Below are 27,321 nucleotides of genomic sequence, written 5' to 3' on the forward strand. Positions count from 1 at the left end.
AAATTGTTGGAAAGAGGGATAGTGAAAGAGATAAGAATAGATGAATGCTGCGATGCTTTATTATTGTCTACTGACTCAATGCTTAGAGGCTTACACAATTTCAGTATTTATAGCTTATACACGGGACCAGAAATAGTAAATCATCGAAATCTAGAAAAAATTTAAATCTACTAACAATCTCCTAAAAATCTCATAGTTTGAATATTTATCATATCTCAACTACTTTGAATCATATCCTCATTTTGAATCATATCTCAACAGCTGGCAACCAGGATGATGCTCCAGATTGCAAGCGTTGTAAGCTGGCAACCAAAGAAAAGGGATGGTAATTCCAGAACCAGGCCAGGCCATCTGCTTATGGGGTTGTTGGCAGATGATGCTCTAGATTGGAAGCGTTGTAAGCTAGCAACCAAAGAAAAGGGATGATAATTCCAGAACCAGGCCAGGCCATCTGCTTATGGGATTGCTGTCAACCAAAGAAAAAGGATGATGCTCCAGATTGCAAGCAATGTAAGCTGACAACCAAAGAAAAGTGATGGTAATTTCAGAACCAGGCCAGGCCATCTGCTTATGGGATTGCTGGCAACCAAAGAAAAGGGATGATGCTCCATATTGCAAGCATTGTAAGCTGACAACCAAAGAAAAGGGATGGTAATTCCAGAACCAAGCCAGGCCATCTGCTTATGGGGTTGCTGGCAACCAAAGGAAAGGGATGGTAATTCTAGAACCAGGCCAGGCTAGGCCATCTGCTTATGGGGTTGCTAGCAACCAAAGAAAAGGGATGGTAATTCCAGAACCAGGCCAGGCCATCTGCTTATGGGGTTGTTGGCAGATGATGCTCTAGATTGGAAGCGTTGTAAGCTAGCAACCAAAGAAAAGGGATGATAATTCCAGAACCAGGCCAGGCCATCTGCTTATGGGATTGCTGTCAACCAAAGAAAAAGGATGATGCTCCAGATTGCAAGCAATGTAAGCTGACAACCAAAGAAAAGGGATGGTAATTTCAGAACCAGGCCAGGCCATCTGCTTATGGAATTGCTGGCAACCAAACAAAAGGGATGATGCTCCAGATTGCAAGCATTGTAAGCTGACAACCAAAGAAAAGGGATGGTAATTCCAGAACCAAGCCAGGCCATCTGCTTATGGGGTTGCTGGCAACCAAAGGAAAGGGATGGTAATTCTAGAACCAGGCCAGGCTAGGCCATCTGCTTATGGGGTTGCTAGCAACCAAAGAAAAGGGATGGTAATTCCAGAACCAGGCCAGGCCATCTGCTTATAGGGTTGCTGCTCGAGATTGCAATCGTTGTAAGCTGGCAACCAAAGAGAAGGGATGGTAATTCCAGAACCAGGCCATCTGCTTAAGGGGTTGCTAGCAACCAAAGAAAGAAAATTGTAAGTGTTCCATCTGCTGTTATGGGGTTTCTGGCAACCAAGGAAAGAAAATTGTAAGCGTTCCATCTGCTGTTATGGGGACGGTTGCTGGCAACCGAAGAAAGAAAATTGTAAGCATTCCATCTGCTGTTATGGGGCTGTTGCTGGCAACCAAAGAAAAGGGATGATAATTCCAAAACTATCTTTACCTGCTGTTATGGGGGCTGTTGCTGACAACGAAAGGAAGATAAGGATGGTAATTCCAGAACCAGGGTTGTTGCTGCCAACCAAAGGAAGATAAGGATGGTAATTCCAGAACTAGGGCTCTTGCTGACAACCAAAGAAAGAAAATTGTAAGCGTTCCATCTATTGTTATGGGGACTGTTGCTGGCAACCAAAGAAAGAAAATTGTAAGCGTGCCATCTGCTGTTATGGAGCCTGTATCTGGCAACCAAAGAAAAGGGATGGTAATTCGAGAACCATCTTTACATGCTGTTATGGGGGTTATTGCTGGCAACGGAAGATAGGGATGATAATTCTAGAACCATCTTTACCTGCTATTATGGGGTTGTTGCTGGCAACCAAAGGAAGATAGGAATGGTAATTCCAGAACCATCTTTACCTGCGGTTATGGGGGCTGTTGCTGACAACCCAAGGAAGATAGGCAACAAAAGAAAATGGCCAAATTCTGCTGTTCTTAAGAATCTGCTCCAGATTGCAAGCGTTCCATCTTTGCCCTACTGTTATGGGGGCTGTTGCTCGTAACCAAAGAACGAAAGAGACTATAGCTGGCAACCAAAGAAAAGGGATGGTAATTCCAGAACCATCTTTACCGTGCTATTATGGGGGCTGTTGCTGGCAACCAAAGAAAAGGGATGGTAATTCCATAACCATCTTTACCTTGCTGTTATCGGAGCTGTTGCTGGCGACCAAAGAAAATGGGCTGTAGCTGACAACTAAAGAAAAGATATGGTAATTACAGAACTGAATATTCTCCAAATTGCAATCTTGGGGTCAAATTCTGTTGTTCTTAAGAATATGCTACAAATTAATTAATATGCTCCAAATTGCAAGTGCTCCATCTTTACCTTGCTGTTATCGGGGCTGTTGCTGGCGACCAAAGAAAATGGGCTGTAGCTGACAACTAAAGAAAAGATATGGTAATTACAGAACTGAATATTCTCCAAATTGCAATCTTGGGGTCAAATTCTGTTGTTCTTAAGAATATGCTACAAATTAATTAATATGCTCCAAATTGCAAGTGCTCCATCTTTACCTTGCTGTTATCGGGGCTGTTGCTGGCGACCAAAGAAAATGGGCTGTAGCTGACAACTAAAGAAAAGATATGGTAATTACAGAACTGAATATTCTCCAAATTGCAATCTTGGGGTCAAATTCTGTTGTTCTTAAGAATATGCTACAAATTAATTAATATGCTCCAATTGCCAGTGTTCCATCTTTACCCTGCTGTTATGGGGCTGTTGCTGGCAACCAAAGAAAGAAAGGGAACGGTAGCTGGCAACCAAAGAAGAGGGATGGTAATTTCATAACCATCTTTACCCTACTACTATGGAGGCTGTTGCTGGCAACCAAATAAAGATAGGCAACCAAAGAAAAGGATAGTAATTCCAGAACCATCTTTACCTTACTATTATGGGTGCTGTTGTTGGCAACGAAAGAAAGAAAAGAGGCGAATATTATCCCGATTGCAATCTTTCCTATCTAAAGCAGGTCTGCTGTTATTAGGAACACTGCTCTTATCGAATAATAGGTATGCTGTTATTTGGAACCCTGTTGTTATCGAATAATAGATAAGGGTGAAAAAATAATAATTTTCTTGTTTCATGTTATTTTCATTTCCAAATTGTAGCTTGTACAAGTGAACCAATAGACCAAAGAAGAGGATGTTAATTCTGGAACTGAATATTCTTCAGATTGCAAGCATTTCCATCTTTAGCAGGTCTGTTTCATGTTATTTTCATCTTTAAATTGTAGTTTGTACAAGTGAAAATTTTGATCAAATATTTCACAATAAATAGAGGTGCATAGTAACATCATAATTAACAAGAGCTCCCACAACACTTTTCACCATGACAATCCCAAACAAACAAGTCTTCCCCTTGTTTGCATGTGTCATTTCGTTTCCAATAGCTAAATCATCGCTTTTGACCACTTTTGATTTGTCCATCAGTGACATTATAATTTTTGTGCTTTACAATCAGTACAATGTGTAGGAGGAGAGATATATTCCTTCACAATCCATGGCTTGTGGCCTCAGAAGGGAAGAAACTCAGTAACTAACTACCGGGGCACCTCCTTTGTTTATAAATAGGTAAAACTCAAACATTCATTTATTTTAGTTCAGTTTATTAGATGTGCAAATTATAATTAGTTCATTATGTTCGAATTATAATAGTTAAGGGTAAAAAAAATAATAATTTTTTTGTTTCATGTTGTTTTCATTCTCAAATTGTAGCTTGTACAATGAGAGAAGAGGGATGTTAATTCCAAAACTGAATATTCTTCAGATTGCAAGCGTTTCCATCTTTAGCAGGTTTGTTTCATGTTATTTTCATCTTCAAATCGTAGCTTGTACAAGTCACCCCTCCTTTGTTTATAAACAAGTAAAATTAAAATATTCATTTATTTTAGTTGAGTTTATTAGATGTACAAATTATAACTAGTTCATTAGGTTTGGATTATAATAGTTAAGAGTGAAAAAAATAATAATTTTCTTGTTTCATGTTATTTTCATCTTCAAATTGTAGCTTGTACGAGTGAACCAATAGACCAAAGAAGAGGATGTTAATTGCATAAATGAATATTCTTCATATTACAAGCATTTTCATCTTTAACAGGTCTGTTTCATGTTATTTGCATCTCCAAATTGTAGCTTGTACAAGTCAAACACATCAAATATTTCACAATAAATAGAGGTGCATAGTAACGCCATAATCAACAACAGCTCCCACAACACTTTTCACCTTGCCAATACCAAACACACGAGTCTTCCCCTATGTCGTTATGCTTCCAATAGCTAAATCACACTTTTTTTTACCACTTTTAGTTTCTCCAGTAGTGACCTTATAATTTTTGTGTTTTACAATCAGGACAATGTGTAGGAGGAGGGATAAATTACATCACAATCCATTGTTTGTGCCTCCAAAGGGAAGAAACTCGGTAACTAACTGCCGGGTCACCTCCTTTCTTTATAAACAGGTAAAACTCAAACATTCATTTATTTTAGTTCAGTTTATTAGAGGTGCAAATTATAATTAGTTCATTATGTTTGGATTATAATAGTTAAGGGTGAAAAAAAATAATAATTTTCTTGTTTCACGTCGTTTTCATCTTCAAATTGTAGCTAGTACAAGTGAACCGGTAGACCAAAGAAGAGAGATGATAAATTCTGAACTAAATATTCTTGAAATTGCAAGCATTTCTATTTTTAGCAAGTCTGTTTCATGTTATTTTCATCCTCAAATTGTAGCTTGTACAGGTGAAATACTTAAATCAAATATTTCACAATAAATAGAGGTGCATAGTAACACCATAATCGACAACAGCTCCCACAACACTTTTCACCATGTAAATCCCAAACACACGAATCTTCCTCTTGTTTGCCTATGTCATTTTGCTTCCAATAGCTAAATCACGGTTTTTTTTTTACCCCTTTTAGTTTGTCCAGTAGTGACCTTCTAATTTTTGTGTTTTACAATCAGGACAATGTGTAGGAGGAGGGATAAATTACATCACAATCCATTGCTTGTGCCTCCAAAGGGAAGAAACTCGGGAACTAACTGCCGGGTCACCTCCTTTCTTTATAAACAGGTAAAACTCAAACATTCATGTATTTTAGTTTAGTTTACTAGATATGCAAATTATAATTAGTTCATTATGTTTGAATTATAATACTCAAGGGTGAAAAAAAATAATTTTTTAAATTGTAACTTGTACAAGTGAACCCATAGACCAAAGAAGAGGGATGTTAATTCCAGAACTGAATATTCTTCGTATTGCAAGCATTTCCATCTTTAGCATGTCTGTTTCATGTTATTTTCATCCTCAAATTGTAGCGTGTACAAGTGAAACATTTAGATCAAATATTTCACACTAAATAGAGGTGCATAGTAAAGCCATCATCAACAATGGCTCCCACAACAATTTTCACCATGTCAATCCCAAACACACGAGTCTTCCCCTTTGTCATTTTGCTTCAAATAGCTAAGTCAAGCTTTTTGACCCTTTTAGTTTATCTAGTAGTGGCCTTATCATCTTTTGTGCTTTACAATCAGGACAATGTGTAAGAAGAGAGATAAATTCCTTCACAATGCATTGCTTGTGTCCTCAAAAGGGAAGAAACTCGGTAACAAACTACCCGGGCACCTTCTTTGTTTATAAACAGGTAAAACTCAAACATTCATTTATTTTAGTTTCGTTTATTAGAGGTGCAAATTATAACTAGTTCATTATGTTTGGATTATAATAGTTAAGGGTGAAAAAAATAATAATTTTATTGTTTCATGTTGTTTTCATCTTCAAATTGTAGCTTGTACAAATGAACCCGTAGACAAAAAAAGAGAGATGTTAATTTCGGAACTGAATATTCTTTAGATGGTAAGCATTTCTATCTTTAGCAGGTCTGTTTCATGTTATTTTCATCTTCAAATTGTAACTTGTACTAGTGAAACACTTAGATCAAATATTTCACAATAAATAAAGGTGCATAGTAACGCCATAATCAACAACAACTCCCACAACACTTTTCACCATGTCAATCCCAAACGCACGAGTCTTTCCTTATGTCATTTTGCTTCCAATAGCTAAATCACAACTTTTTTTTTACCATTTTTAGTTTGTATAGTAGTGACCTTATAATTGGTATGCTTTACATCAGGACATTATAATCATATAAAAGGAGAGTTTCTAATTATTTTTCTAATTTTTTTATAAATTTTAATTATTTAATATGAATTTATATAAATTTATAAGAATTATTTTTTACAATGATCCAATACAAAAATTTTAAATAGAATTTAAAACCGAAGTTTTGTGTTTTATTGTAATAATTAAATGAAAATTTTGTATTTTATTTAATAATTAATGTACATAGATAGGTAGTTGANCAGCCCCACCACAGCCCCACCACAGCCCCACACATTGCTGCTTTGCCAGCCCTTTTAATACCCATTTAATTGCTCAATATTCTAAGCTTAATTGCATGTTTTAATTGTATTTTGAACTTGTTTGTTAGATTTATATGATATTTGTTTAGATTCTGTCCTTTTTCTTGTCGTGTTTTTAANTGGAGTCAATTTAATACATTCATAATAATTTCTTTTAATTTCTTTTATTAATTTTAATTTTTTTGATATTATTTTATAGTCCTTTTTCCTTTTGTTATTTTGTTTAGGTTGTTTTATAATATTTTATTATTTTTAGTTTATTTTATATTATTTTATAGCTAATATCGAACTACATTTTTCTTTTTATTATTTTGTTTCGTTATATGTTTTTAAAAAAATTAATATATTTTTTTAAATCCACATGTATTTAGAATAAAAAATAAATAGAGTTGTTGTTTTGAGCTATCTTCATACTCGGACTAGTTTGTTGGGTTATACTGAATTGAGCTGTCTTCATGCCTGGACTTATTCGTTCGATTCTACCTTTTATTTGTCATCTGACTTAAATGTTATCCAACAGGGTTAATTTGGTATTTATGGTGTGTTAAGTAGGTTCACGCTAAATAGAGTAAATTTAGTATTCATGCTCTCCAATTTTATGACATTATGATTACTTGTTTGGTTATTTTTGAGCTTATAATTCTTTTTTAAGCTAACACAAAATTAAAATCGCACCTTTTCCAATCTTAGGAAAGATGTAAAATTACATATAATAAACATATTTTAAATTTAAATATAAACAAACCAAATCCTATTTTTTAATTCTAAATTATTTTAGATTCGATCTAAATAGGATTTTCGGGATAAGGAATAAACAAACTATGGATAAATTCAAGAGACTCCTTAAATCCAAACGATCTTTTCGTAGGCATTTGCCCCCGATTCAACCGTAAAGCAACAAATTTAAACAACCGTACTCGTACAACAAACTTAAAATCCACATTTCATAGAACAACAAACTTAAAATCTCTTATTCCTCAAACAAACTTAAAATCTGATTCCTACAAGAAAATAAATCACTGGTTCGTATATCAAACATAAAATGACTAGTTCTTAGGACAAACTTAAATTCCCTATTCATAGAACAAACTTAAAATCTCTGAGAACAAACTCAAAATCTCCTGTTCTTAAAACAAACGTAAAATTTTCAATTTTCGGTTAACAATATTATTTCCTCCACTCCTTGCCACCACAGGTGGTTTATCTTCTTTTTTCTCTCTGTCCTCACCATGACAAACCCTAGGTGGCTTTATTATTATTATTATTTTTTGTCTCCACTGGTACCTTCTCTAATGGCTCCACTCTCATGGTGGTTAATATCTTTTTTCTCTCTCACCTCATCATTACAAATCCTAAGTGGCTTCAATCTTTTTTTTTTTTTTTCTCTACTCATGACTTCTCTAATGGCGGCGATTGTCTGAATAATAGACTAGAGCTACTCATATTAATATTGAGTCATGCCCTAAACTTAGTCGTGTCAATAGATTGGTAAATCCTCAAATGTCGAACAAAGGACAACAAGTCGAGCCTCGATTAAAGGGTGGCGTACTTTGTTCGAGGGAAGGTGTTGGATGATGAAAGTCCCACATCAGCTAATTTAGAGAATGATCATAGGTTCATAATAAAAAAAATACATATCTCCATTGGTATGAGGTATAATCAAAGAATGCATATCTCCATTGGTGTGGGAAGCACAAAGCAAAGCATGAGAGCTTGACATAAGAACTTATGGTTTATCATACCATTGACCATTTTGGAGAGTCGTGTATAAAACAAAACAAGCATATAACGTGCATCCAAACAATTAATTACATGCTCAATGTGTGTTCGAGGCAACGGTTAAATTTCAAAAATGGCGTCGCCGAGACTTGTACTGAAGAACTTCAGTGTGTTAGATTAACATGATAACCAACTACACCACAAGCCTCCCTAGAAGATCACTCAAACTATAAAGTTAAGCCCAAACTTCCTAGAGCCTAAAAAAAATCCTCTCGAAACCTACTAGGAACATGTGATGAGAGCCAGAGAAAAGCCCCTAGAAACGTACAGGAACTGGATGCGATAGAAAAGCCCCTAGAAACGTACAGGAACTGGATGCGATGAGAGCCTACAAGTAGGCTGCTTACCGAGTACTTTTTTTCTCACTGCATTTAGATTTCTTTTTCAGGTCTTCGCTGTCGCTCGAGGTGGGGGAGCGTTTGAGAGCTGCATTGTCACTTGAGGGTCGTTTATGAGTGTTGACCCGGTCTGTGTACTTTGGGTCTTTTATATTTCGTTCGAAACAGTATCCCGAACCCTTTCTCTGTTTGTAACAAACCTTTAATAACACATGTTTACATTGCCTTCTTTAATAACACATGTTTGCATTGCCTTCTAATTTGTTCTAGTTGTGGTGTTGTTTGATTTTAAATTGCATTATTTCAATGTTTAATTTAATTTAACTTTTATTTTTATTTTCCTTTCTTTTTTTCATTTTCGTCACGGTTTGAGATGAGGTGTTGTTTGATGTTAAATTGCATTATCTCAAAGTTTAATTTAATTTAACTTTTATTTTTATTTTCCTTTCTTTTTGTCATTTTCGTCACGATTTGAGATTTGAAGCCTCGAGGATCACGTAACGAAAGACTCAATGACTCTACGTTTACCAAAAACAATCGGTTGGACCAATCAACCTAGACCTCTGTAGACCTCTTATACTAAGTTTAGTTCATAAATTTCTTGGCTAAATCAAGCATATATTATACCTACACTGTGAAATCAATGTCACGATTGCATAGTATGATGCATAAAAACCTACATTTTGAAATGTATCACTATCAAAGTAGCTCTATATATATCCACTAAACTTTCAATTAAATCATTCATAAAATGATTACTAGATATACGAAAATCATATCCATGGAAGATTAAGTAGGGTCGTTTTAATACGGTGTCATCTCTTCTCAATCAAAGATGTGGGTCTTCCTAGTTTTCCAAGATCAATCGCCTCCCGTAGAGATAAGAACTTCGAGAGCCACTTTTGGGATGAAATGTTTAAAGTTAGCTTTGGCAATCAGCTCAAGCATTGCATAACTTTTCATCCTCAGATCGACGAACAATAAGGGCAGCTCTCTCGGATCGGGCTGGAGATTATCCTTGTTTTTCCCTTTCATTGAACTCCTGTTTTGGTTGAGATCCTGTGGCATATTTCACCGTATAACAGTGTTTGGAGACCTATCATTTAACACTTGATCAAATATTTGAAGTTAAACACAGTAGCAAAGCAACAAATAAGATTACTGTACACACTATTCATAGTTGTTTTGTCCAGTCAAAAGGCTCCCAATCTTGTAAGAAGTTCGCCACAGCCTGCTTTTGCACCTCAACGGATTCGTATCTACGTCGCCGATGCATATCTTCCTCAGCTAGCTGTAACATGCCTCTGATCACATTGAGGCCAAAGCTAGTCTTGAAATTGTTCTCGTCGTCTATCACGTGCACAAACCCCTTGTTCAACCCGAATTCTACGTGGAAGTATGGAAAGTTCTCTGGGATTGATCCATGCAATCCCTTCACACTTGTATCTATCAGTTTTTTTGCATTGTGCTGGCTCCACTCTTCCTCTGCTTCATCAATAGCCTGAAATGAACTTGTTGAGATTATTATTGTTGGAAGCAAAGAAACAGATGAAATCATCATCTAAGATAACTGTTTTCTGAATTTAACGCATAAAAAGCCAATACAAATGAAGTTACAATGCAAAGGTATAGTTTTGATGATAGAAATACAGATTATATACAATGCCAGTGGGAGACATAACATGAACTATTCCACACAATTATTAGAACTCTTCAGGAAGTGGTAAGTGTTGGAAGCTTTAAACAATTGAATCAGTATTTAATTGTACACGGACAAGAATAAAGAAAAAATGAGGTTCCAGGTTTACCAAAGTCTGTTTGCAAGGAAGCCAAAACTCATGCTTTCTCTCTACCCTGTTCACTCACACTTTCCCTCCCACATGCACACCATTACACATGTTCGTTAACCGTCCTCCACTCCTTTGCCCAACCAATGACAACCACAGAGCCACAACCCAACTGGAACTACTCAAAAAAGTAGTTACTACCGACCGGAAAACCTTCTCCTTTGCTATCGATGACCATTATAGAGGCAGTAGAGCAAGAAGAAAAGAAAGTGGACATATCTCTTCCGACAGTTTGTACATTACATGGAAATCATTGGTATGGCTTGAAACATCCTTCAATCTTCTCCTAAATGAACCGTGCTCATTCAAGTTTTTAAAAAACTAAGAAGTGAAGACTATGTTTTATGGGTCGAGACGCTACGAAACAAACAGGGTTATTTCGCGGAGGATAAACCAACTCAACAACAAGCGAAAATGAACCGTGCTCGTACATGTTTCAAAGAAATGAGAAGTGAAGACTATGTCTTATGGGTCGAGAAGCTAAGAAACAAACAGGGTTATCTCGCGAGGTTAAACCAACTCAACAACAAGCGAAAATGAAGACTTCTCATCCCACCAGGCTGGAATGCAGAATTCCGGCTGCTTTGCTGGTCATTATGGATTTCTCCAAATCGGAAGATAGGCTTCCTCTAGGGCTAGGTGGTGACAAAAAAGGATGAAAAGTTCTGACCAAACTTGCAGCGGCAGCAGTAGGTTTCAGTGCAGATGGGAAAGCACGCTCTAAACCCCAAACCTAAAGGTTCACAATACCCTATTTGCCTTAGGAAAAACCTAACTCTAATACCATATTACTGTGAGACCAAAGCTAGTGGGCGTTTTTTAAGGACACAAACACATAGGGAGATTTGCAGTTCTATTGACTGCTTAGGCCATGACATCTTCAACTCTTTCACAGACAGAAAAGCCAAACAGAATCGTTAATCATTCAAATCATTAAATAGATAGTGTAACCACCATGAAGAGAAATGTGAAGGATCCTAAACGCTAAATCAATGTTGAACGAGCCATGAGAGAGCTAAAAACAAACATAGGCGTTCCAAGAGCATCATATCCCATAAAAGATGATAACAAAATCTAGAAGTAAAATCAAACAATAACAAATAGAGAAAAAAATATTCAGTTTTTAATAGTGTTTCCTCTTAAATTTTTCTTCATTCTCTCATCCGTTCTTGCAATTTCGTCCATCTTATTCACAGGATAAGTTATCAAACAATGTTATATTTTAATCCAATATGATGTTTGAATGTGCACAGCACAGGTTAAGAAGCAATGTTAAAAATATGATGCAACACTTCCGATATATTGAATGCACATGTCTATAAGGAAAGCAAAAAGAACAATAATAATAAATTGTTGGGGGAACGAACAAAAGAAAAACATTCTCACCTTCTTAAAATATAGAGGAGCCTCTTTTGCTATTCCTTGGGGCAAAGGAATGCACTCAATCAAGCAATGGCGACGTTGTTTTGCCAAGCCCACAACTGTTTCAAGAAAAACCACATCTTTCTCTTGCTTTGCAAACATCATTATCAGACACTTCTTGAAGTTGCGAATTTCCTCCCAAACAGTTTTCTCCACACTTCTTGTGGCTGATTCATGCTGAAAAGCAAACAACTCACAATGAAATTGCTACTGAAGAATCATGTGAGAACAAAAAGAAGAGCTCATTGCAATTTTTTAGAACATGCTACAACTTTGGACAATATTTGTGCATAAAAGCTTTTTGCTCTCATGAAAATTTGGACAATTGTTCTCCACCAAGCTCGTTAAGCATGCTCAAGAAAAGGGGGTTTCAAAATGTAAAAACATTTGCATTTTTTAAAGTTTAGTGATCCAACATACTGAAGTCCCTTATATGTAAAAAGAATAACAATTTCATTTCAACTAACCACAGTAGAAAACCCACAAAAACAGGATACAAAGAGAATTAGACTTTAAACTTACTGAAATAGGTAAAATGCAGCAATGGCCCGTAACCACAGGCTGCCACTGAGGCAGCATCAAATATGTGCAATTTGCTATTGACACAGTCAGATGTTTTGGCCTGTTAGGATTTTCAAAGCAAAAGATGCAGCGTTCTTCCTGAGTTGCCATACGCCTTGGACGAATATCCCTCCCAGATAGCTTATCATCATTACTTCCCCTTTTTCTTTGAGTCGTTTTTCCTGAACCATCTTCATAGTCATATTCATTATCTGCCCGACCCGACATGCTGTACTGCTTGTTCTTCATTATACTTTTAGCTAGATAAAGATCTGTATCATCCTCCTTATTCCTCCTAGGTATACCTGGAATGTGTTTTCTAAACAAAAGGAAAGAATGTATTAAAAGGACAGTGTCAATTCCCTGGGAAGAAAAGAAATAAGCTGCAGTGACCACCTTACTTTATTTCAAAATTGAGACCAAAAGGAAACAGAAAAAAAATACCAGAAATAAGATAACAATATATACACTTTCATAAACCACCAAATGGACTACCAAACCAGGCAAATCTCAGTAAATTTTACATACAATATTTATTTTCCAAGGATGAGTCATCCATTTATAAGGACTTTACAAGGTGTACTTTTGGAAAGCATTTATATGGTGTATTTTCAAGCTACAAATATTTTAGCAATAACAATGTGTACAATAGAAAATAAAACTAAAAAAAAAGTTGATTAATCAGGCCCGTGAATTAGAGGAAGACGGTTCAAGAAGTCAATACCTAGATGTGGTTTGTTCAATTTGCGGCTTGATGGAATTCACTTCAACACTATTGGTTGCCTTCATAGTTTGTACTTCTTGCTGGAAGAAAGTAAATGGTCAAAATTTATAGTTTTAGAACAAGAAGCTTATACCTCATAAAAGCAAGGGCAACCACGTTAGCACACTCAACATTTTTATTTTAAGAAACCAAGTTTTCATTGAGAGACTGTACAAAGGCATAAAAAAAAGTTGTTAAAAAACCCAAAAACAAAATGGACTTTGTAGAGACTAAAAACTTGACCTACCAAAAGCTTTTGGGCTTCTTCATGTTTTCCTTTCATTTGAAGCTGAAATGCCTTTGCAGCCAGCTGATTTGCACTCATTGCATCCTTGGCTGAAACACAATCTTCATTGGGCTTGTCGGATGTTGAGACAACCAATTGTGATTGCGTCTTTGTATTAACCGGATCACCTTTAGTATTTTCACTTTGTTGTCTGAGAAAGTCAGACGCAAAACTTCCATCATCTGAGAATTTATTTATACTGGTCACTGCTAACGAAATGAAGCCAGCATCCTTTGAAGAGACATTCTGACTTTTTTGCCTTCCCCAAGATAATGAATCTCGAACTTTAGGCTCCCTCATTTCAGGATGTCTGGAAGAGATGTCCTTCAAGTAGTCCCTGGCAGAGCTCTAAAATAATGTACCAGATTAGCAAGGAAGTTTAATTCTCTTCACTCCGAGGAATAAAGATAAGTTTCAAACTAAAATATGAAGTCACATATCCAAATCAAATTAACTCGATCAATGTTTCCAAGTACCTTTCCAGAATCACTTTCATTTTGACTGTTTGAAACTTGATCTTCACTGGTTAGCCCTCTCTTTCTATTTCTTATAGCATGCAAATGAGAACGTGATGGTGCCACTTTCCTGGCCGCTACCGAGACAGCAAGTTGGCCAAGAGAACCCCAACGTTCTTCAACAACCTACAAAATTTCAATGTATAAAAAAACAAAGAAACTTTTGGATCAAACTACCGTGTGTACAAAAAAAATAGTAATAATAAGCATGCCTCTTTAAGCCTCCGTCCATCTCGAGCTGCTTGCTCCTCAGCACGCTTCAATGCTTTAAGTCTCCAACTAGCCCCCCCATCACCAACAATCCGAGGTGGTGGAAGTTTGTCTATATCTGATTTGGTCCTATCACTCTCCTCCGGATAACCAGTTCCATTATCTTTAAAATATGGATTCAATTCCCTGGGATTGACCTTAGTTATCTGGCATAGAAGTAACTTCCATATCATCAGCGAACAACCATATAGTTTTAAGACATTCAAAATACGAAGCAGAACAAAGAGTAAACACATCAGAAGTTTAATAAGCAGAAAAAAAAACATTCTTGACCATAATCCACTGGTATCACATAGTCTAACCATCTCATTATGATGAATATACAGGAAAATGGAAAGCAAGAGGAAGGAAACATCTCTACAAATAATCAGCTTTTCTTTCTAAATATATTAATAAATCAGGCAACCACATGCATGCTTCTCAAAAAAGCACCCACACTATGGTGCATGCCGTACAATATTTTTTCCTTTAATTGTTTACCTTCTTTTATTAAAAAATAAGATGGATCCCTTGATATCCCTTTTTTAGGAACTAATCTTACATTGATAAAAATGAAATAAAGAAAAAACAACATAACCAAAAAGAAAAGTCCAAAACATGACTATATAGAGGAAATAAAAAAAGTAGAAAAATCAAAAAGTAGAAAAAAGAGAAAAGGCTACAATTGTTGAGAATAAATGACAAAAGGTGATTAAAAAAAAAAAAAAAAGATCCTTGGTTACAGATACTGAGAGGCTTGGAACCTTTTTTTAACAAGAAACGAATTTTTCTGATGAATAAATGAAAAAAAGACTAATACAAAAATCTCCATAAGGGAGAGAACAAACATAATAAATAATACAATTTAAAAAAAGTACAAAAACATCTCAAAATAAACAACAATCACAAAAAGAAAACCAACAAACGGCTTGAACAAAGATACTCTCTCCATGTGGAGCAATATTTCTTTTCCCCGTGAGGGGCCACTTTTAATCCAATGAGGCGCCCGGCTAACAACCAACTGATAATAAAACCTCAGTCAGAGCTTCATTCAAAAATGTATCACACGTTTTAAATGTTCCTCAACCGCAAGCTTTTCTTTCAAAGTGGTTTTAAATGTTGTTCATGCAAAGAACATGCAGTAACTTTCTCATGGAAAGTATCTTCAAGCAAAAAACTAGAACATACAAAGCTCCTATGGAATTTGTCAAATTAAGCGCTCCATCAACTATCTTATATCCAACCAAAGCATTAGCCATAGAGCATGCAATGCAACTTTTGATGCTCTTTTTTCTTTTTTTTTTTTTTTTTAACACAATTCTTTCTTTCTTTTTTTCTTTTTTTTTTTAAGTACAACAAATGTGGGGTATGGGGATTTGAACCTCCGACCTCAAGGAAATGAGTACCTATCAATTACTTTTAATGCTCTTCATGCAAAGAACTTGCAATAACTTCCTCAACCGCTAGATCATCTTAAAAAGCAACTTTTAAATGCTCATCATGCAAGGAACTTGCAATACCTTACTTGTGAAAAGGACCTTCATGCATAACATCTAGCTTATTAAATGCAAAAAATGGGCTAATCAAAAGAAATAAATGACTCATGGTCTTCAATATTAGCCAAATATGAACCATTGGAAAGGCAGTCCATCAGTACCTGCCAATTTTACACTTACAAACATGATTTGACTTCAGCCCCTCAACCAAACTTCAAACATAATTCTCCACCAAAACCAATAAACCTCAAATAAAATCAACAATTGGAGTTCTATGGAATTGAAAGCTTCTAAGAGAAAACTTGAACTTCAAACCCACGTTTCTTAATAAAGGACAAAAACGGCTCTAAACCATCAACTTCTAATTGATCAAATTTGTTGAGAGAAGAAGAACCTTGCTCGCGGAACAAAATATTTAAATTGCCTCCATTCATAGCTTCATCTGCTGAAATAACATCTTGGATTACAGGGATAATCTCCGAGTCTTCACTACTTAAGCTAACTTCTGAATCTCTAACTGAGTCAGTTAAGACATATGATGACTCTTTATTCAAGTGATCTGAATAATGGAGATCCAAAGGATAGGAAAGAATATAATAGAGAAGGATGATCATTGGATGAAATCTAAGAACATCGGATGATCTTTGAATAATCTCAAATATTGATGGTACGGCATTTGAGACCATTTTTTGAGAGTAACAACGGGATATGCCTGATAAAACTTGTTTTTAATCTCTTTAACACTCAAGGGCTGAATATAAAAAACATAGAAAAACGAAGAAACAAACTCTGCATGGCTAGCTACCTGGGAACAACCAGCAAATAAGAATATCAAGAACCAGAATATCAGGACGAGGAAAATGTGTGTGGGTCTCCTTCAAAGCACGGTCTGAAATCAAAGGCATATTACTTAGAGCACTAATAACCTCCTTATCCACCAAAACATTAAAATTCTGAGGGAACACTGAGTCCATGTCTTCATGAAAAGGTACTTGGACACTTGTAACTTCTTCAAACAGCTTGATATAAAAATGGGGAAAAGAAACGTTGATTTGATTTGCATTTAATGCATCATTTGGAACTGAAAGGGGTAGCTGCTAAACCAAATTAATCACAATAATGCTCGAAGGATCAAGCAGGAGAAGATTGTTCAAATTTTGGTCATTAAAACCAAAGTGATCTTGAATATAAAAAGCTCCCTAGGGGAGCTACATCAGCGGGAGATAAAGAGAATGGATTTATTGGGGATTGTTCATCTTCCAAGATGTCATGAAACCGATAAAAGTTGAATGAATTATCTATATTGTTGAAATGGAGATTGGATAAACTTGGATATGAAGATTGAAGAGGAGATTCATGACAATCTCAATCCCCAGAAGTCCTTAAGTTGCATGGTGACCGAAACAAAACCCCAAGTATTTCTTGTAAAGTTAATTTTGGAAGAACTACAATCTAATCTACTCAAGTGCGTGAGGCAATACGAATAAGACCACATAAATGGCATCCATTTGCTTCAAAGCATCCATGCGTACAAAAATGTAGAGGTAAGTTCAGGAGTTCAATCCAACCTCCATAACCCTCGGTAAACTTAAGAATATTATTCTTTTCAAACACCCTTTTTCAATTTTTTCATGCAAAGAACCAAGTTCTATCCACTTACTGATGTGGAGAATTCATCCATCTTCTATCTAGAGCAAAACTTTGCCATAGGTAAACAAATCGACTGAACATAGTACATCAAAAGATTTTTCTAATTCCACAGCATGATCATATTCCAATCATCATGCCGTTCATCCTTGTAAAGACCATCGTTGAATTCCAATCAACATCCACAACTTCTTTTTTCTTTTTTAACCCAATAACATTGAGGTGGGTGAGTTTTAAGTGTTCAGAAAGGTAGAGAATTCATAGAACTTAACCAAGCCCAAACCTCCAAGTAACGTTGACCCTCTAAAAAATCCCATTCCTTTCAAGCCAAATATTCCACAAAGCAGCAAAGGAAGTTTATTTCTCTAAACAATCTCCGATAAAAGTTATAATTTCCTACATTCATCCTCGTCTTACTATTCATAATACAACATCTTATTAGATGTATATATGTGTTATTTTAAGTTTTGTAGTTACAAATCTTTCATAAATCTATTTTCATTTTTCTATTTTGTGCCTCACAATGAAAGCCCTCACTATTTTTTACTTTACTTCATACGTAAGCCCTAGAGCCTCATTGCAATTTACCACCTCACACTTTAAAGATACCCAAGTTTGGTTCAAGATTGGTTAATGTTATGAATTGCAATTTCATTCCCATCTTTTCCTACTTCTATAGGTGCGGGCATGTAAAGTTGAAGCAAGGATGTGAAGACAACAAGATATGACAATCTAATTTAATAGAAGATGGAATTATATTACCAGAAAGTGTGACCAAAAATCTAGAAGACCAAATATATCAACTAGTAATAACTCATATAAAACTACTCTTTCTACTTTTCTTTTCAAACCAAAGAAAAAAAAAAAAAAAAGTTATGGTTTCATGCAAAGTCACTAAGAAAAAGACAAGGGCATACTTCCTTTGGAGCTTCTTCTTGTTGATTATCAATAGATTCATCTGAGATTCTCTCCATCGTTTCTTGGGGTTTAAGCATCCACTCCAAGCCCATTTCTTTTCTAACAATTTCTTTGTCATCTTTAGAAGAAGTCTCTCTGATGCTATCTAAGAATTAGAAAAAACAATGAAACCACATAATGTTCTAAAATATGAAACATGACAATAAAAGAAAATGAGATACATACCAAACATTTCTTCTCCAAGGTGTCGACTCTTTCTTTTCTTATCACGATTTCTTTCACCTTGTCTCCTATGTTTTTGTCGCTTTTCAACACTATCACTAGAGCTATCATCAGTATCAGTAGATGTAGAATATTCTCTAGCTAAAGTGTTCCTATCACTCCTTGATTTCCCTTTTACCCTATCATCATTCTCATCAGACGAACTGTTATTCTTGTTCCTTTTACTCGCTTTTCTTGTACGATGTTTCTTCCCATCCCTGTGAGAGTCTTCCCTCATGTCACTATCTGTTGAAGATGTTGAATAGTCCTTCGATGATTTCTTCCTCCCAAATTTCTTCTTTTTTGTGTTCTGATACTCCTCATCTGAACTACTGTAACGTGTTGACTTTCCCTTACTTTTCTGTTTCTCATTACTCTGTTTAGAAGAAAAAGACCATACATGAATCACCTCGAGTGTGATACCCAGAGCCAATAATCATATTAAAGAGTTACATGAACCAAAAGAACTCCATAATTTAACATAAGCAAACTAAACTTATTGGGTCTTACATCACTAATTCTTTCCCGAGGAATAAATTTGACTCCAGAAAGCATTGCCCGACCTGTTCAACAAAATAAATAATAGAAATTAGACATAAAAATGCATCAAACCAGCCAAGAAGTTGAGCAGATAGATGTTGTTCACAGAAACAGGAATGGTTTGGGCTTATCCATTTGGTCAGGTATTGAGTTATGAAAGTTGAAGTTCAAATGAACATTCACATTCATTCCATCAATCAATAAATTCTACAATAGTTACTGAAAGAACTGAAAGCACAAAATAATATGGTAGAAGAGCAGCAAAAACCCTAGTTCCCTCTAATAAAAAACCCTAGCCACCTACCTTTTTTGAAACTCAAGCCACGATCTTTGATTGGCGCAGTCTAATTCCGGCAAGACGGTCGCGTTTCTCCAGCGTCTTTGCGGCGATTTCTGACAGATTCGGGATTGCGATTCGGGAGCGGTCTTCGTTCGAACCACTTCTCCACAGATCTAATGCCTTCAGGCCCAGAATAAAGCGTAAAGAAAGTTGAAACTTGCGTAAATCGATCCGAATCGAGCTGCGTTCGAGCTTGGTTGGGTTCTCACACCCCTAGATCATAGTTGGCCAAACAAAGTTTCTTCCACATTCATACTTCATCCATGGACAATTTTTAAATATAGGAATTAAATAAGACATATAATAAATCTTTTAAATTTAGGAATAAAATAAGATAAATAATAAATCTTTTAAATTTAGGAATTAAATAAGATAAATAATAAATCCTTTTAAATTTAGGAATTAAATAAGATAAATAATAAATCCTAAAAAAATTGGAGTTTGCTAAGTTCACTACACAAGCCTAACTATTCTAAGATAGGAAGGTGTTGTTTGATTTTAAATTGCATTATCTGAATGTTTAATTTAATTTTACTTTTAGTTTTATTTTCGTCACGATTTGAGATTTGAAGCCTCGAAAATCACGTAACGAAAGACTTCATGACTCCTCGTCTAACGAAAATAGTATGTTGGACCAATCAACCTAGACTTCTAATACTAAGTTTAGTTCATAAATTTCTTGGCTAAATCAAGCGTTAATGTGCTCACAATCATTCCACCTTAGTCCTTGTTGATTTGTACAGGTATTTCTTCAATAAAAGTCCAAACAATTAATTACATGCTCAATGTGTGTTTGAGGGCACAGTTCTCGGACTTATTAAGCTCTAAGGCTCTTAAAAACTTCGTCGTAGAGGTCTAAAATGAATCAATGTGTGTTCGAGGGCACGGTTCTTGGGCTTATCAAGCTCTAAGTCTCTTAAACTTTCTCGTACATGTCTAAAATGAATCGAGATTATAAATATAAAAATAAAAATAAAAACTGCAAAGATGGCGTCGCCCAGACTTGGGCTAGAGACCTTCAGTGTGTTAGACTGACGTGATAACCAACTATACCACAACACCGTTGAAAGCCTCCCTAGAAGGTCAACCAAACTATAGAGTTAAACCCAAACTTCCTATAGCCTAGAAAAAAGCCTGTGGAAACCTACCTGGAAGTGGATGCAATGAGACCCTACAAGTAGGCTACTTACCGAGTACTTTTTTACTCACAGCATTTTAGATTTCTTTTTCAGGTCTTCGCTAAATATTTCTCGAGGTGGGGTAGCGTTTAAGAGCTGCATTGTCACTTGAGGGTCGTTTATAAGTGTCGACCCGGTCTGTGTACTTTGGGTCGTTTATATTTCGTTCGAAGCAGTACCCCAAACCCTTTCTCCGTTTGTAACAACCCTTTAACAACACATGTTTGCATTGCCTTTCAATTCGTTCTCATCGAGGTGTTGTTTGATTTTAAATTGCATGATCTGAATGTTTATTTTACTTTTAAATTGCACATCCTAAAAAAACTGAGTAACTGTCCATCTTTTTCGAAACTTTTGTGGGGAATGATTAGGCATGATGATTTAAAATAGAAAGTCGATGAAACGGAGTGTATAAAACAGTACAAAAGTGCTTAAAATTGAAACCCTAATTCGGAACCCCGAAATCGGGATGTTTGAAGCACGTTCTAAAAAAGTCGAGTAAATGAACATCTTTTTCGAAACTTTTGTGGGGAATGATTAGGCATGATGATTTAGAAAAGAATGTCGACGAAACGGAGTGTATAAAACAGTGAAAAAGTGCTGAAAATTGAAACCCTAATTCGGAAACCCCGAATTCGGGACGTTCGAAACACATGCTAAAAAAACTGAGTAACGTTCGATGTTTTGTCGAAATTTTTGTGGGGAATGATTAGGCATGATGATTTAGAATAAAATGTTAAAGAAACAGAGTGTATAAAACACTTAAAAAGTTCCTAAAATCGAAACCCTTTTTTTGGAAACCCCGAAACTGGGACGTTTGAAGCACGTTTTAAAAAAAACGAATAACTTTCCATCTTTTTCGAAACTTTTGAGGGGAATGATTAGGCATGATGATTTAGAATATAATGTCGAAAAAACGGATTGTATAAAACTGTAAAAAGGTGCTTAAAATCAAAACTCTAATTCGAAAACCCCGAAACTAGGACGTTTGAAGCATGTTCTAAAAAAACTGAGTAACTGTCTATCTTTTTCGAAACTTTTGTGGGGATGATTAGCCATATTAGAATAGAATGTCGAAGAAATGAAGTGTATAAAACAGTAAAAAAATGCTTAAAATCGAACCCTAATTCGAAAATCTGAATTCGAGACATTGGAAGCACGTGCTAAAAAAATCGAGTAACGTTCGATGTTTGTTGAAATTTTTGTGGGGAATGATTAGGCATGATGATTTAGAATAGAATGTCGAAGAAATGGAGTGTATAAAACAGTAAAAAAAGTGTTTAAAAACGCAACCCTAATTCGGAAATCCCGAAATCGGGACGTTTGAAGCACGTTCTAAAAAAACCAAGTAAATGTCCATCTTTTTCAAAAATTTTGTGGGGAATGATTAGGCATGATGATTTTGAATAGAATGTCGAAGAAACGGAATGTATAAAATAGTGAAAAAGTGCTTAAAATCGAAACCCTAATTCGGAAACAACGAATTTGGGACGTCGGAAGCACGTGCTAAAGCACGATAGGCATGATGATTTAGAATCGATTTTCGAAGAAATGGAGTAACGTTCGATGTTTGTCGAAATTTTTGTGGGGAATGATTAGGCATGATGATTTAGAATAAAATGTCAAAGAAACAGAGTGTATAAAACAATAAAAAAGTGCTTAAAATCAAAACCCTAATTCAGAAACCCCGAAACCGAGACGTACGAAGCACGTGTTAAAAAAATCGAGTAACTGTCCATCTTTTTCGAATTTTTTGTGGGGAATGATTAGGCATGATGATTTAGAATAGAATGTCAAAAAAGGGATTGTATAAAATATTAAAAAAGTGCTTAAAATCGAAACCCTAATTTGGGACGTTTGAAGCACGTGCTAATAAAACCAAGTAACTGTCCATCTTTTTCTAAACTTTTGTGGGGAATGATTAGGCATGATGATTTATAATAGAATGTCAAAGAAACGGAGTGTGTAAAACAGTAAATAAGTGCTTAAAATCAAACCCTAATTGGGAAACCTCGAATTCGAGACGTTCGAAGCACGTGCTAATAAAACCGAGTAACAGTCAATCTTTTATGAAACTTTTGTGGGTAATGATTAGGCATGGTGATTTAGAATAGAATGTCGAAGAAACGGATGTATAAAACAGTAAAAAAAAAAAATTGCTTAAAATCGAAACCCTAATTATGAAACCCCGAATTCAGGACATTTGAAGCATGTGCTTATAAAACCAAGTAACTATCCATCATTTTTGAAACTTTTGTGGGGAATGATTAGACATGATGATTTAGAATAGAATGTCAAAGAAACAGATGTATAAAAAAGTAAAAAAAGTGCTTAAAATCAAAACCCTAATTCAGAAACCCCGAAACCGAGACGTACGAAGCACGTGTTAAAAAAATCGAGTAACTGTCCATCTTTTTCGAATTTTTTGTGGGGAATGATTAGGCATGATGATTTAGAATAGAATGTCAAAAAAGGGATTGTATAAAATATTAAAAAAGTGCTTAAAATCGAAACCCTAATTTGGGACGTTTGAAGCACGTGCTAATAAAACCAAGTAACTGTCCATCTTTTTCTAAACTTTTGTGGGGAATGATTAGGCATGATGATTTATAATAGAATGTCAAAGAAACGGAGTGTGTAAAACAGTAAATAAGTGCTTAAAATCAAACCCTAATTGGGAAACCTCGAATTCGAGACGTTCGAAGCACGTGCTAATAAAACCGAGTAACAGTCAATCTTTTATGAAACTTTTGTGGGTAATGATTAGGCATGGTGATTTAGAATAGAATGTCGAAGAAACGGATGTATAAAACAGTAAAAAAAAAAAATTGCTTAAAATCGAAACCCTAATTATGAAACCCCGAATTCAGGACATTTGAAGCATGTGCTTATAAAACCAAGTAACTATCCATCATTTTTGAAACTTTTGTGGGGAATGATTAGACATGATGATTTAGAATAGAATGTCAAAGAAACAGATGTATAAAAAAGTAAAAAAAGTGCTTAAAATCAAAACCCTAATTCGGGACGTTCGAAGCACGTGCTAATAAAACCGAGTAACTGTCCATCTTTTTCGAAACTTTTGTGCGGAATGATTAGGCATAATGATTTAGAATAGAATGTCGAAGAAACGAAGTGTATAAAACAGTAAAAAAAGTGCTTAAAATCAAAACCCTAATTCAGATACCCCGAATTCGGCATGTTTGAAGCATGTGCTAATAAAACCGAGTAACTGTCCATCTTTTGCAAAACTTTTGTGGGGAATGATTAGACAAGATGATTTAGAATAGAATGTTGAAGAAACGATTATATAACACAGTAAAAAAGTGCTTAAAGTTGAAACCCTAATTCGGAAACCCCGAATTCGGGACGTTTGAAGTACATGCTAATAAAACCGAGTAACTATCCATCTTCTTCGAAACTTTTGTGGAGAATGATTAGGCATGATGATTTAGAATATAATTTCGAAGAAACTGATGTAGAAAAAAGTAAAAAAGTGCTTAAAATCAAAACCCTTATTCGGGACGTTCGAAGTACGTGCTAATAAAACCGAGTAATTGTCCATCTTTTTCGAAACTTTTCTGCGGAATGATAAGGCATAATGCTTTAGAATAGAATGTCGAAGAAACAGAGTGTATAAGGCAGTAAAAAAGTGCCTAAAATAGAAACCCTAATCCGGAAACCTAGAATTTGGGAGTTTGAAGCACGTGCTAATAAAACCGAGTAACTTTCCATCTTTTGAGAAACTTTTGTGGGGAAAGATTAGGTAGGATGATTTAGAATAAAATGTCGAAGAAACGAAGTGTATAAAACAGTAAAAAAGTGTTTAAAATCGAAACCCTAATTCGGAAACCCTGAATTCGGGACGTTTGAAGCACGTGCTCATAAACCGAGTAACTGCCCATCTTTTTTTTAAACTTTTGTGGGGAATGATTAGGCATGATGATTTAGAATAGAATGTCAAAGAAACGGAGTGTATAAAATAGTAACAATGTGCTTAAAATCGAACCCTTATTTGGAAACTTCGAAACCGGGACGTTTGAAGCACGGCTGAAAAAAATCGAGTAATTGTCCATCTTATTCAAAAAATTTTAGGGGATGATTAGGCAAGATCATTTAGAATAGAATGTCGAAGAAACGGAGTATATAAAACAGTAAAAAAGTGCTTAAAATCAAAACCCTAATTCGGAAACCCCGAATTCGGAACGGTTGAAGCACGTGCTAATAAAACCGAGTAACTGTCCAACTTTTTCGAAACTTTATGGGGGAATGATTAGGCATGATGATTTAGAATAGAATGTCGAAGATAGTAGTGTATAAAGCTGTAACAAAGTGCTTAAAATCGCAACCCTAATTCAGGAAACCCCAAATTCGGGACGTTTGAAGCACGTCCTAATAAAACTGAGTAACTGTCCATTTTTTTCGAAATTTTTGTGGGGAATGATTGGGCATGATGATTTAGAATAGAATATCGAAGAAATGGAGTGTATAAAAAAGTAAAAAAGTGTTTAAATCGAAACCCTAATCGGAAAACTCGAATTTGGGACGTTTGAAGCACGTCATAATAAAACCGAGTAACTGTCCAACTTTTTCGAAACTTTTGCATGGAATGATTAGGATTAGGCATGATGATTTAGAATAGAATGTCGAAGAAACGTAGTGTATAAAACTGTAACAAAGTGCTTAAAATCGCAACCCTAATTCAAGAAACCCCGAATTCGGGACGTTTGAAGCACGTCCTAATAAAACTGAGTAACTGTCCATTTTTTTCGAAAAATTTGTGGGGAATGATTGGACATGATGATTTAGAATAGAATATCGAAGAAATGAAGTGTATAAAAATGTAAAAAAGTGATTAAATCGAAACCCTAATGCGAAAAACTCGAATTTGGGACGTTTGAAGAAACGTAGTGTATAAAACTGTAACAAAGTGCTTAAATCGCAACCCTAATTCAGGAAATCCCGAATTCGGGACGTTTGAAGCACGTTCTAATAAAACTGAGTAACTGTCCATTTTTTTCGAAAATTTTGTGGGGAATGATTGGGCATGATGATTTAGAATAGAATATCGAAGAAATGGAGTGTATAAAAAAAGTAAAAAAGTGATTAAATCGAAACCCTAATGCGGAAAACTCGAATTTGGAACGTTTGAAGCACGTCATAATAAAACCGAGTAACTGTCCAATTTTTTCGAAACTTTTGCATGGAATGATTAGGCATGATGATTTAGAATAGAATGTCGAAGCAACAGGGTGTATAAAACAGTAACAAAGTGCTTAAAATTGAACCCTAATTCAGAAACTCCGAATTCGAAATGTTTGAAGCATGTGCTAATAAAACCGAGTAACTGTCCATCTTGTAAAAAACTTTTGTGGGAAATGATTAGACATGATGATTTAGAATAGAATGTCGACGAAACGGAGCGCATTAAATAGTAAAAAAGTGCTTAAAATCAAAACCGTAATTCAAAAACTCCAAATTTAGACGTTTGAAGCACGTGCTAAAAGAATCGAGTAATGTTCGATGTTCTTCGAAACCTTTAATTACATGCTCAATGTGTGTTCGAGGGCACGGTTCTCGGACTTATAAAGCTCGATGGCTCTTAAACTTTCTCCTAAAGGTCCAAAATGAATCGAGATTATAAAAATAAAAATAAAAATAAAAATAAAAATAAAAATTGCAAAGATGGCATCACCCAAACTTGAACTAGAGACCTTCAGTATGTTTAACCAACTACACCACGACACCATTGCAAGCTTCCTTAGAAGGTTAGCCAAATTATAGAGTTAAACCCAAACTACCTAGAGCTTAGAGAAAAGTCTGTGGAAACCCACCTGGAACTGGATGCGATGAGAGCCTATAAGTAGGCTGCTTACCTTACTTACTGCATTTTAGATTTCTTTTTCGGGTCTTTGCGAACTGTCGTACGAGGTGGGGGAGCGTTTGAGAGCTGCATTGTCACTTGAGGGTTGTTTATGAGTGTCGACCCGGTCTGTGTACTTTGGGTCGTTTATATTTCGTTCGAAACCCTTTAACAACACATGTTTGCATTGCCTTTCAATTCGTTCTAGTCTAGGTGTTGTTCGATTTTAAATTTCATTATCGGAATGTTTAATTTAATTTTACTTTTAGTTTTATTTTCGTCACGATTCTAGATTTGAAGCTTAAAAAATCACATAATGAAAGACTCAATGACTCTTCGTTTAGGGAAAATAGTCTGTTGGACCAATCAACCTAAAACTCTGATACTAAGTTTAGTTCTTAAATTTCTTGGGTAAATCAAGCATATAACGTGCTCACAATCATTCCACCTTAGTCCTTGTTGATTCGTACAGGTACTTAGTCCTTGTTGATTCGTATAGGTATTTCTTCAATAAAAGTCCAAATAATTAATTACATGCTCAATGTGTGTTCGAGGGCACGGTTCTCGGACTTATCAAGCTCTAAGGCTCTTAAACTTTGTCGTAGAGGTCTAAAATGAATCAATATTTGTTCGAGGGCCCAGTTTTCGTGCTTATCAAGCTCGATGGCTCTTAAACTTTCTCATAAAGGTCTAAAATGAATCGAGATTATAAATATAAAAACAAAAATACAAATTGCAAAGATGGTGTTGACCAGACTTGA

At 35.4% G+C, this 27,321-nt stretch overlaps 1 protein-coding gene and 1 long non-coding RNA gene across 3 annotated transcripts; one reads left to right on the forward strand and one right to left on the reverse strand.

The window, feature by feature from the left end:
• Positions 1-3,598: 3,598 nt before the first annotated feature.
• On the forward strand, positions 3,599-5,154 carry LOC111783993. The gene is made up of 3 exons (XR_002813459.1): positions 3,599-3,703; positions 4,482-4,590; positions 5,094-5,154. It is a non-coding gene; the product is annotated as an uncharacterized LOC111783993 (long non-coding RNA).
• A 4,155-nt stretch (positions 5,155-9,309) lies between these two features.
• On the reverse strand, positions 9,310-19,794 carry LOC111783996 (CWF19-like protein 2). Of its 2 annotated transcripts, XM_023664819.1 has the most exons (12): positions 19,484-19,794; positions 19,150-19,202; positions 18,604-19,015; positions 18,378-18,523; positions 14,281-14,484; positions 14,030-14,194; positions 13,515-13,901; positions 13,229-13,308; positions 12,466-12,823; positions 11,908-12,120; positions 9,846-10,175; positions 9,310-9,770 (listed from the first exon to the last, which is right to left on the reverse strand). In XM_023664819.1, exons 2-11 carry the CDS (start codon positions 19,192-19,194, stop codon positions 9,849-9,851), a joined length of 2,337 nt encoding a protein of 778 aa, XP_023520587.1. In that variant the 5' UTR covers positions 19,195-19,202; positions 19,484-19,794; the 3' UTR covers positions 9,310-9,770; positions 9,846-9,848. The 2 variants fall into 2 exon arrangements, with proteins under 2 accessions (XP_023520587.1, XP_023520586.1); XM_023664818.1 differs by having other exon boundaries at positions 9,366-10,175.
• Positions 19,795-27,321: the final 7,527 nt, after the last annotated feature.

Source organism: Cucurbita pepo, unplaced genomic scaffold (assembly GCF_002806865.2).
Source record: "Cucurbita pepo subsp. pepo cultivar mu-cu-16 unplaced genomic scaffold, ASM280686v2 Cp4.1_scaffold000136, whole genome shotgun sequence".
In the NCBI taxonomy this organism is placed as follows: Eukaryota; Viridiplantae; Streptophyta; class Magnoliopsida; order Cucurbitales; family Cucurbitaceae; genus Cucurbita; species Cucurbita pepo.